The sequence below is a fragment of the Hyla sarda genome, chromosome 8 (genome assembly GCF_029499605.1).
Source record: "Hyla sarda isolate aHylSar1 chromosome 8, aHylSar1.hap1, whole genome shotgun sequence".
Classification (NCBI taxonomy): domain Eukaryota; kingdom Metazoa; phylum Chordata; class Amphibia; order Anura; family Hylidae; genus Hyla; species Hyla sarda.
In genome coordinates, this window is record NC_079196.1 from 22635648 (window position 1) to 22648280 (window position 12633).

The 12633-nt window shown below is 44.7% G+C and overlaps 1 protein-coding gene across 1 annotated transcript in view; it reads right to left on the bottom strand.

The window, feature by feature from the left end:
* DARS1 (aspartyl-tRNA synthetase 1) overlaps positions 1–5614 on the bottom strand; it is a 102694-nt gene extending 97080 nt beyond the window's left edge. Inside the window, exon 1 of the mRNA XM_056533321.1 lies at positions 5456–5614. Coding sequence (XP_056389296.1) covers positions 5456–5478 — 23 coding nt within the window. The 5' untranslated portion in view covers positions 5479–5614. The remainder of the gene's footprint in view (positions 1–5455) is intronic.
* Between the last annotated feature and the right edge of the window lie 7019 nt (positions 5615–12633).

Below are 12633 nucleotides of genomic sequence, written 5' to 3' on the forward strand. Positions count from 1 at the left end.
AGAGCACTGTGGCCATGACATCAGAGGAAATGCATTTCTTTTTTGGATTTCTCTTTAGTATACAGCCCCTAAAAAGTACTGGAAGGATTAAGATTTTTTAATAGAAGTGATTTACAAATCTGCTTAACTTTCTGGCACATGTTGTAAAAAAAAAAGTTTTCCACGGGAGTCCCCCTTTAACTCTGTTGTGATACGATGAGGCTTTGAGTTCTCTTCTTCAGTCAAGTTTTAAATAGTTGTATCATTTCAGGGTTTTACTTGCACCTGATTTCGGAAAAGTTGGGTGACAACCAAACTACAGCTCTAAAAACAAGTTTTCCCAGGATACAGGCTATAACCCAGCTTTCCCAGATAGTACAGGAAAAGCTGAATAGAAGTCTATTCAGGACAACTCATGCAGAAAAACCACAGCGGGTATGAAGGTGGCACCAGTTGGGTGATGGAGCCGATTACCCCCCTGCAGAAGACGCCGTGACAGTATGAAGCCCCCCGTGTGCAGACGATACAGGTGTGGATGTGATGACGATGGCGGGGGCGCAACAAAAGACTCTACAGAGAGGGAGGAAGAAGAGGGTCTGGTGTGTCCAAACCACAGCGTCTCAGTCTGCGATAACCCCCCCCCCCCCCCCAGACGCCAGCCTGACACCTGCGTCACCCTGGCAGAGCGAGACCTTCTTATCAGAGGCAAGCGAGAAAAAGACATATGTCTACGCTGCATAATGTTCTGCAACTTTTGAACATATCAGTTTTACGATCTCTGCTTGCTGTCAGTAAATGGAAACATTCAGTGCCAACCAAAACAAGAGCTTGGTTCATTACTGTGTTACCCCAATGATCACCATTCTGTGGCACTCCAGCTGTTGCAAAACTACAACTCCCAGCATGCCCTGACAGCCTGCGGCTGTCAGGGCATGCTGGGAGTTGTAGTTTTGCAACAGCTGGAGAGCGACAGGATGGTGTTTTTTTTTTCCTCTTGTAAGGAGCCACACATCTGTCTTCACTTAAAGTGGCGGCCCACTCAGTATGGCGGCACATATACCAAGCTCTACCCTGGCACCTGTCTGACAGGGATCACTTCTCAGGGCCTCGCCCACAAAGCCAAGACTGCGATCTCCAAAACTCAACGAGGGGGGGGGGGGGGGGGAAGGGATAGTGCGAAGATGCTGGAATGTCACCGCAGATGACATATACGATGACTGAGGAGAAGCCGCGCCGCCCACCATGACTCTATGCCAGGGATGAAGGAAGCCGCACATGTGCCCGTCAGTCAATCTACCCTCTGACATGGTGACGGCACTGGCTATGCTCGTGACCGGGGGGTTGTGCAATCTCAGCTCGGCAATACAACTGTGTCGTCGCAGAGACGGCTCTGCTACACTGCTTGTACAGAAAGTTGCTTTAGGGAATCTCGCACTTATTTTGCCGCAGATTTTCTGCAAAATGTTAGGACTTTCCTGGAGTTGCAAAATCCGCAGCAAAATCTGCACATGTACGTTTGTAGCCTTAACCTGGTATTATAATGTATTAAAGATTAATAGACAACGCAGAAAAATCTACTTGTTGAGTTGCTGAGAAATTCTGTTACAATGTATCGCACTGGTTATTAGAATTATTAGAATCTCTGGATAATTGGAGGCAATATTAAAAAGAATTTATTTGTATCTTTATGTCTAGTTCACTGCAAAAAAAAAATGTATTTATGTTTGCCCAGCTACTGGCAGAGATACCATAGGTGGAGATCAAGTATTTGAAGGAGTTTAGGGGTCTGGTCTGAGGATGAACTAAGTTTAGGGGTCTGAATACACTTAGTGGTCTGATCTGAAGTCTGAATGCAGTTTGGGGTCTGATCTGAAGTCTGAATGCACTTAGGGGTCTGATCTGAATGCACTTAGGGGTCTGATCTGAATGCACTTAGGGGTCTGATCTGAATGCACTTAGGGGTCTGATCTGAATGCACTTAGGGGTCTGATCTGAATGCACTTAGGGGTCTGATCTGAATGCACTTAGGGGTCTGATCTGAATGCACTTAGGGGTCTGATCTGAATGCACTTAGGGGTCTGATCTGAATGCACTTAGGGGTCTGATCTGAATGCACTTAGGGGTCTGATCTGAATGCACTTAGGGGTCTGATCTGAATGCACTTAGGGGTCTGATCTGAATGCACTTAGGGGTCTGATCTGAATGCACTTAGGGGTCTGATCTGAATGCACTTAGGGGTCTGATCTGAATGCACTTAGGGGTCTGATCTGAATGCACATAGGGGTCTGATCTGAATGCACTTAGGGGTCTGATGTGAAGACATTTTAGGGGTCTGATCTGAAGACATTTTAGGGGTCTGATCTGAAAACATTTTAGGGGTCTGATGTGAAGACATTTTAGGGGTCTGATCTGGAGACATTTTAGGGGTCTGATCTGAAAACATTTTAGGGGTCTGATGTGAAGACATTTTAGGGGTCTGATCTGGAGTATGAATGCATTTTGGGGTCTAATTTGGTACCTGAATGAGAAAGGAGTTTTGATCTGTCATCAGAATACATTTAGGGTCTGAATTGAAGTCTGAATGCACATAGGGGGTCTGATTTGAAGTCAATGGGGGATATTTATCAAAGGTGTCTATTTCCCGCATCAATATAGACCAAACTACAGAGGGTTAGTCTGGTCTATTGTGCACCTAATTTATCAAAAGTCGCATGGCTCTTGATATATTCTGTGCACAGACTTCGGGATCTCTGCTTTAGACTGTATTTAAACCTGCTCCAACATGGTCTGACATTTTGGCGTACTTTGAGCCGATGCAACTTGTCGCTGAAAAGTCGCTTTTGATAAATTCAGCACCAAGGCATTTTCCAATGCATTTCCATCTAAAATAGACTGGAATGTTCTAAAAATCCTCTAGAGCAAAAGTCGCAGAAAAGTTGCACATATTTAGACTGCGACTTTCTGTGCGACAAATTAAGACAAGAAAAAACAGTCTAAATCCTTTGATAAATCTCCCCCAATGGGTCTAGTCTTGGACCTGATTGAGTTTAGGGGTCTGATTTAAATCTATGTGCACTTAAGGGTCTGATCGAGTTTAGGAGTCTTGATGCATATATAGGGGTCCATGTAATCAGACTCCAGATCAGACCCCTTATATGCATTCAGACTTTATAAATCAGACCCCTAAACATATTCAGTTGCCAGATTAGAACCCCTTAACTCGTTCAGATGTGGAACTAGACTCCTAAGTGCATTCAGACTTCAGATCAGACCCCTAAGTCTTAAGGTTCTGATCTGGAGTCTGAATGCACTTAGGTGTCTAGTCCCAAGTCTGAATGAGTTTTGGGTTCTGACCTGGTATCTGAATATGTTTTGCACTTTGGGGTTAGGTCTGAAGTATGAAAGATAGGGGTTTCTAATCTGGGGTCTGAATGAGCTTCACATAAATCTTGACATAAGTCTATGAAGTTTGAGAAGTTTAACAAAGCTTTAACAAATTATCTGACCCTACATACAGACACATGACCCCTGGTGTACAATATGACCCTACATACAGACACATGACCCCTGGTGTACAATATGACCCTACATACAGACACATGACCCCTGGTGTACAATATGACCCTACATCCAGACACATGACCCCTGGTGTACAATATGACCCTACATACAGACACATGACCCCTGGTGTACAATATGACCCTACATACAGACACATGACCCCTGGTGTACAATATGACCCTACATACAGACACATGACCCCTGGTGTACAATATGACCCTACATACAGACACATGACCCCTGGTGTACAATAAGACCCTACATACAGACACATGACCCTACATACAGACACATGACCCCTGGTGTACAATATGACCCTACATACAGACACATGACCCCTGGTGTACAATATGACCCTACATACAGACACATGACCCCTGGTGTACAATATGACCCTACATACAGACACATGACCCCCGGTGTACAATATGACCCTACATACAGACACATGACCCCCGGTGTACAATATGACCCTACATACAGACATATGACCCCCGGTGTACAATATGACCCTACATAGAGACATATGACCCCTGGTGTACAATATGACCCTACATACAGACATATGACCCCTGGTGTACAATATGACCCTACATACAGACACATGACCCCCGGTGTACAATATGACCCTACATACAGACATGTGACCCCTGGTGTACAATATGACCCTACATACAGACACATGACCCCTGGTGTACAATATGACCCTACATACAGACACGTGACCCCTGGTGTACAATATGACCCTACATACAGACACGTGACCCCTGGTGTACAATATGACCCTACATACAGACACATGACCCCTGGTGTACAATATGACCCTACATACAGACACATGACCCTACATACAGACACATGACCCCTGGTGTACAATATGACCCTATATACAGACACATGACCCCTGGTGTACAATATGACCCTACATACAGACCCATGACCCCTGGTGTACAATATGACCCTACATACAGACACATGACCCCTGGTGTACAATATGACCCTACATACAGACACATGACCCCTGGTGTACAATATGACCCTACATACAGACATATGACCCCTGGTGTACAATATGACCCTACATCCAGACTAGTCATGAGCGGCAGGGGCCATATACAAATTTGCGATATTTCACGAATATATTGATGATTATTCGTCCTATGTTTGCGAAATTCACATATTCGCTATGTTCGTTCACTTTTTTCCATGGAAAATTCACATAAAAATTTGCATGTGAAAAAAACAAATTTTTCGTAATTACAAATATATAGGACCATATTCAAAATATTCGCGAAATCGCAAAGTGCCGATATTCGCAATAAAAATTTGCATTAAGGATATTTGTGCTCAACACTAATACAGACACATGACCCCCATGTGAGCACAGACCCTGCTGCATATAAAGCCCCCCATGACACCATATTTCCCTGGATACATTGTCACTTGCTGATTAGTAGGAAAAAAAACTCATTAAACTATCCACTATGAAGGGGTTAATGTTATTTTAGGTTTAATCAGTGTTCCCCAACCCTCTGCATAACTATAACTCCCATGATGCCTGGTCAGCTCACGCTGGGGGTTGTAGTTCTGCAACAGCTGGGGAGCTGCAGATTGGGAAACACTGATGTATAGGAATAGTCTCTCCTGGAGCCTGTCAGGGCATGATGGGTGTTGTAGTTCTGCGCCATCATGTTGCATCATACATGTCCTGAGGAGACTGACCAGTCTTGGCTGCCTGTGACAATCACAAACACCGTCCACCAGCAAGCTGTCACTGCACTACAAGTCCCAGCATGGCTGACAGACGCTTCTGACACTCGTAGTTCCTCAAAAATCTGGTGCACCGCACACGTGACTCTGAGCACTCGCCATAAGGCAAGGCACGGGTTAATCCTCGGCCCTGCCGCCATCTTACCCCTTGTTGTCCTCCTTGGTCATGGTGCTGCCAGATATCACACTGGGTGTCCCGAACGAGCCCCAAAAAGCCGGCCACCGTCTCCAACGTGCACGGGAATCGAAAGGGGGAAGGAATTCACGGCGACACCCTATTGCGTATAGTTGGAGTGCAACGAGGGCGACTCGGGAGGGAACTTGGATAAGAATTTGGGTTCCGGGAGGATGAAGTTCCGCTTTGTGAAGTTCCCATCTACTGAGGATACTTCTCCAAAAAATCTCCTCAAAATAGTTCTCAATAGTTGTCAAGTGTTTCCCAAGCAGGGTGCCTCCAGCTGTTGCAAAACTACAACTCCCAGCATGCTCGGACAGCCAAAGGCTGTCCGGGCATGCTGGGAGTTGTAGTTTTGCAACAGCTGGAGGCATCAGTTTGACCCAGAAATGGGGGTATTCTGGGGCATTTATCATTGTGGATATAAGGCCCCTTTCACACTACAGGTATCATCCTGCTTTTTTACTGCCGTCATTTTACAATAACGGATGGGAAAAAAACGGATGCAATAACTTGTAATAACGGATGATAACTGATGACCATCGTCTGTTATTTTTAATGTTTTTTTTCTAAGGCTTGTTTCACACTAGCAAATTACTCCGTTTAGCAAGTTCCGTCGCTAGTTCCGTCCTAAAATCAGCTGTCACCGGCAGTAACCAAATCCTATACGTCCGTTAGAAAATCCCATTATAGTCTATGGGATTTTTCTAATATCCGTTTTAACCCATTATAGTCCGTTATTGATAACTGTTCATGAACTATTTTCTTCCGTCACTAAATAACGTCCGTTATCAATAACGGACTATAATGGATTAAAACGGATATTAGAAAAATCCCATAGACTATAATGGGATTTTCTAACGGACGTATAGGATTTGGTTACTGCCGGTGACAGATGATTTTAGGACGGAACTAGCGACGGAACTTGCTAAACGGAGTAATTTGCTAGTGTGAAACAAGCCTTAAAAAACTTGATGTTGTTCATCCGTTATCATCCGTTATTACCAGTTACATCCGTTTTTTTAAATCAGGTTTTTAAAGGAAAACTGTCAGCTGCACAAACTAGCGGTACTGGCTGATCAGTTTGATCCTTACCGTGCCTGGATCCGCTGCGCCGTTTGCCCGTAATATTCTATTTTCTGGATATGCTAATGAGGTGCTAGCTAGCATCGGCTGTTCTAACTGGCACTCTGATGTCAGCGTTTCTGGCCGCAGCGCCGCCCAGCTCATCAATATTCCTCTCCTCCCTCCGCCTCTCCCTCTTCTCCCCGCTCTGTAATGAAGAGAGAGAGTAGGAATATTGATGAGCTGGACGGCGCTGCGGCCAGAAATGCTGACGACAGAGTGCCAGTTAGCCCGGCCGGTGCAAGTTAGCACCTAATTAGCATATCCTGAAAATAGAAGATTAGGGCCGAACGGCGCGGCGGATCTGGGCACGGTAAGCATTAAACTGCTCAGCGTTCCCCGCACTACCAGTCAGTACAGCTGGTTAGTGCGGGGGGAGAAAGCTGACAGTTTTCCTTTAACCCTTTTTTTGTAAAGCTGTACTGAGCATACTTGGTACAAAAAACGGATGTTAAAAAACCTGATGAGAACTGATGTTTTTTTTTTTAACATCCGGTTCCCATAGACTTCAATGTTAAATTTCAATGTCCGGTTTTTCACGATTTTTTTTAATTTTTTTTTATGCCGGACCAAAAATTAGTGCAGGCACTGTCTTTTGTGCCGGCAAAAATAACTGACATTAGCAATACTGGACATAACTGATGCAAAAGGATGTTAAAAAATTCCCATTGACATGAATGAGATTTTTGATGGCCATTTTCAGGACTTTTTGCTGGGAGTAATAACGGAGGTTTTTTACAGGATGATACCTGTAGTGCGAAAGGGGCCTTAGTGAAGCTTTTTTTCCACCATTTTGTGTGCTGGTAATGTGTAGGAGCACTCCATTTATCAAATGGCATTTGATGAATTTTGTGAAGTTACACATTTTCGGAAATTTCACTCTTCACGTACACCAAAAAGCTAAGTCTGGGCTGGTGTATTTTTGCGACTTTTGTATGGTTTTTGCGCCAACTTTACTATAACATAACAGATCTGCCTGCACCATTACATAACGGGTAATAGATCCACCTTCCCCATTACAAAATTCAACGCAGGTATGAACTTAGCCATACACATTATTAACTTTAAAAAATTGAGCATCTCATCTGGCCATAGGCTATAATGTATTTTGCGCTTTTCAGTTCACAATTCTGCGGCGGAATTCCTCTCCGCCTGAAGAAAGAGCATATTCATTCTTCCAGCGGAATCCGCAAACAGAATCCCATTGATGTCAATAGAAATTTTTTTTATTTCCACCCGACATTGATTTAGAAATTCCGTGCGAAAAAAAAATAGATAAAAAGGGAAATTCTAATTGTGGTTGTAGTCCAGCAAACAAAAAAAAGCAAAAAACAGTTTCCTCATATTTTCCGAATTTCGCGCAAAAAAAATAAAACCCGTATATTCTGCGGCAGAATTTCTACACGACGATTTCTCTCCAATTCCTCAGTGTGAACGCACCCTAATTGCCCCTCAGTTTGAGTAACACATCACATTTGAGCTGAACACCACAGGTTTACCTCCAAGATACCTTAAAAAATTGTATTCCGGTGTATACCATGGCGTACTCTAAGCGTGGGTATAGACTTAATGTGTACCCGTCAGATCCAACAAAATTTTTATTTTTTTAATATATCACTCAGTACCTTTTATGTGTCTAGCACCTATTTATTTATTTTTTTATTACACTTTTAATTTAGCTCGCTAGTCTGAATTCCTCTCAAAGGGAGGGGGTGTGGCCTGACTGTGCAGGTCTCCGCCCCCTCCCTCAGTATGTTGTCTGCTCACATCTCCCCTAGCATTAGCAAAACTACAACTCCCAGCTTGTCCTCACTGACAGTAGTAGGGCACAAGCTGACAGTGGGAGGATTTTTCCTCCAGCTGTGATCCCTGCACTCACAGCTGTCAATCAAGGAAGTGTGTCCAAGACATAGGTGATGACTCATGGACACAGCAGGACTAGTATGTGTCCAAGCAGGCAGGGGGGCAGTTGTTTGACTGGCTTTATCAGTATGAAATACTGAAAATTTTCTAATGAAAGCAATTACAAAACCTACTGGTTATACACGCTTTACAACGTATCAAAAGTGTTTGTAACTGACAGTGCCCATTTAAAAAATAATTCATAACTTTTTTTTTTTTTTAAGTTTTGATCGTTCATGTTTCAGCACTGAGACCCCACAATCTGTAGATAGAGTGTGAAGTGTAAGGCGGTGCGTTTAACTTCCCTGCATCGGCGCTCAGTCCGTCTGGTTGAAGCTATTACCTTCTCTCGTTTCCTTGCGCTTCTCTTCCACCTTGGTTCCATCTTAGAAGTATAGGGAGAGGTATAAGCAGTAGAAAGAGAGAAGTGCTCATGCCGCTCTACAGAACACTGGTGAGACCTCAATTGGAGTATTGTGCGCAGTACTGGAGGCCGTATCTCCAGAAGGATATAGATACTCTAGAGAGAGTACAAAGAAGATACTAAACTAGTACATGGATTGCAGGATAAAACGTACCAGGAAAGGTTAAAGGACCTTAACCCCTTCACGACGAGCGACGTACATGTACGGCGCCGTGAAGTGTCACTTGGCGCACGGTGACGTACATGTACGTCGCGGGGTTCCGGGAGCGCCGCCTCACCGGTAGCGGTGATCGGGCCGGGATGACTGCTGTTATCTAACAGCAGGCATCCCGGCACATCGCCGAGGGGGGTCCTGAGACCCCCCCATGACCGCGATGCGCGCAAATCGCAGGTCAATTCAGACCTGCGATCTGCGCGATTCCGGGTCATACAGGTCACTGGTGACCCGGTGACCCGGAAAATAAGAGGGATCGTAGGTGTCCGAGACACCCTAGATCCCCCTAAAGGGATAGGAGTTTGGTGGCAGGGTTGCCACCCCTCCTATCCCTGCTATTGGTCAGCCGAGCGACCGACCGATAGCAGACCGGGGGAGGGGGGGTTAAAGTTCGGTTCCCCCGCTTTGCCCACCTATCGGTGTCCGGGCAAAACGGGGGAACCATCCAGGGAGGGTCGGCGCCGAAGGTCCCTACCTGGATCCCGGATCGCGATCCTCCAGGCGGGGATCCCCCACGTGCGGCGGCGGCAGCTTCCGGGTCCTGCTAGGTGAGTTGTTGCCTAGCAACATCCGGAGGGCCACAGTTTACAGTGGTCTCTAAACCGTGGCCCTCCAGATGTTGCAAAACTACAACTCCCAGCATGCCCAGACAGCTGTTTGCTGTGTGGGCATGCTGGGACTTGTAGTTTTGCAATATTTAGAGGGGTTCAGGTTGTAGATCACTAAGTGGTCTCAAACTGTAGCCCTCCAGATGTTGCAAAACTATAACTCTCAGCATGCCCAGACAGCAGTTTGCTGGCTGGGCATGCTGAGAGTTGTAGTTTTGCAACATCTGGAGGGCCACAGTTTTGAGACCACTGGACAGTGATTTACAACTTGAACCCCTCTAAATCTTGCAAAACTACAACTCCCAGCATTCAGGAACAGCATAAGGCTGTCTTGGCATGCTGGGAGTTGTACTTGCTTGCCTCCAGCCATTGCATAACTACATCTCCCAGCATGCCCTTCCGCAATCAGTACATGCTGGGAGTTGCAGTTTTGCAGCAGCTGGAGGCACATTGGTTGGAAAATACTGAGTTAGGTCATAGAACCTAACTCAAGGTTTTCCAGCCAGTGTGCCTCCAGCTGTTGCAAAACTACAACTCCCAGCATGCATGGTCTGTCAGTGCATGCGGGGAGTTGTAGTTTTGACCCCCCTCCCGTGTGAATGTACAGGCTACATTCACACTGGCGGCAGATTACAGTGGCAAATTTTCCGCCGCAGCTCAAACTCCTAGCGGGAGACTCAGTGTAATCTGCCGCCAGTGTGAATGTAACCTAAAAACACTACACTACACTAACATAAAATAAAGAGTACAACACTACATATACACACGTACACTGCCCCCCCCCCCACCCCCCTTCTCCAATAAAAATGAAAAACGTATTGTATGGCAGTGTTTCTAAGATGGAGCCTCCAGCTGTTGCAAAACAAAAACTCCCAGCATTTCTGGACAGCAATTGACTGTCCAAGCATGCTGGGAGTTTAGCAACAGCTGGAGGCACCCTGTTTGGGAATCACTGGCGTAGAATACCCCTATGTCCACCCCTATGCAAGTCCCTAATTCAGGCCTCAAATGCACATGGCGCTCTCACTTTGGAGCCCTGTCGTATTTCAAGGCAACAGAATAGGGTCACATATGGGGTATCGCCGTACTCGGGAGAAATTGCCTAACAAATTTTGGGGGCTTTTTCTCCTTTTACCCCTTATGAAAAGGAACAGTTGGGGTCTACACCAGCATGTTAGTGTAAAAAAAAAAAAAATTTACACTAACGTGCTGGTGTTGCCCTATACTTTTCATTTTCACAAGAGGTAAAAGGGAAAAATGCCCCCCAAAATTTGTAACACAATTTCTCCCGAGTACGGAGATACCCCATATGTGGGCGCAAAGTGCTCTGGGGGCGCACAACAAGGCCCAGAAGGGAGAGTGCGCCATGTACATTTGAGGTGATTTGCACAGAGGTGGCTGATTGTTACAGCGGTTCTGACAAACGCAAAAAAAAAAAACACACCCACATGTGACCCCATTTTGAAAACTACACCCCTCACGGAATGTAATGAGGGGTGCAGTGAGAATTTTCACCCCACAGGTGTCTGACGGATCTTTGGAACAGTGGTCCGTGAAAATGAAAAATTTTGCACAGCCCACTGTTCCAAAGATCTGTCAGACACCAGTGGGGGGTAAATGCTCACTGTACCCCTCATTACATTCTGTGAGGGGTCTAGTTTCCAAAATGGTATGCCATGTGGGGGTTATTTTGCTGTTCTGGCACCATAGGGGCTTCCTAAATGCGACATGCCCCCCGAGCAAAATTTGCTCTCAAAAAGCCAAATATGACGCCTTCCCTTCTGAGCATTGTAGTTCGCCCGTAGTGCACTTCAGGTCCACTTATGGGGTACCTCCATACTCAGAAGAGATGGGGTTACAAATTTTGGGGGGTCTTTTCTGCTATTAACCCTTGCAAAAATGTGAAATTTGGGGGGAAACCCACATTTTAGTGACATTTTTTTTTTTTTACATATGCAAAAGTCGTGAAACACCTGTGGGGTATTAAGGCTCACTTTATCCCTTATTACGTTCCTCAAGGGGTCTAGTTTCCAAAATGGTATGCCATGTGTTTTTTTTTTGCTGTCCTGGCACCATAGGGGCTTCCTAAAGGTGACATGCCCCCCAAAAACCATTTCAGAAAAACGTACTCTCTAAAATCCCCTTGTCGCTCCTTCGCTTCTGAGCCCTCTACTGCGCCCGCCGAACACTTTACATAGACATATGACGTATGTGCTTACTCGAGAGAAATTGGGCTACAAATATAAGTATACATTTTCTCCTTTTACCCCTTGTAAAAATTCAAAAATTGGGTCTACAAGAACATGCGAGTGTAAAAAATGAAGATTTTGAATTTTCTCCTTCACTTTGCTGCTTTTCCTGTGAAACACCTAAAGAGTTAAAACATTTACTGAATGTCATTTTGAATACTTTGGGGGGGTGCAGTTTTTATAATGGGGTCATTTATGGGGTATTTCTAATATGAAGACCCTTCAAATCCACTTCAAACCTGAACTGGTCCCTGAAAAATTGCGAGTTTGAAAATTTTGTGAAAAATTGGAAAATTGCTGCTGAACTTTGAAGCCCTCTGGTGTCTTCCAAAAGTAAAAACTCGTCAATTTTATGATGCAAACATAAAGTAGACATATTGTATATGTGAATCCAAAAAATAATTATTTGGAATATCCATTTTCCTTACAAACAGAGAGCTTCAAAGTTAGAAAAATGCAAAATTTTTAATCTTTTCATCAAATTTTGGGATTTTTCACCAAGAAAGGATGCAAGTTACCACAAAAATTTACCACTATGTTAAAGTAGAATATGTCACGAAAAAACAATCTCAGAATCAGAATGATAACTAAAAGCATTCCAGAGTTATTAATGTTTAAAGTGACAG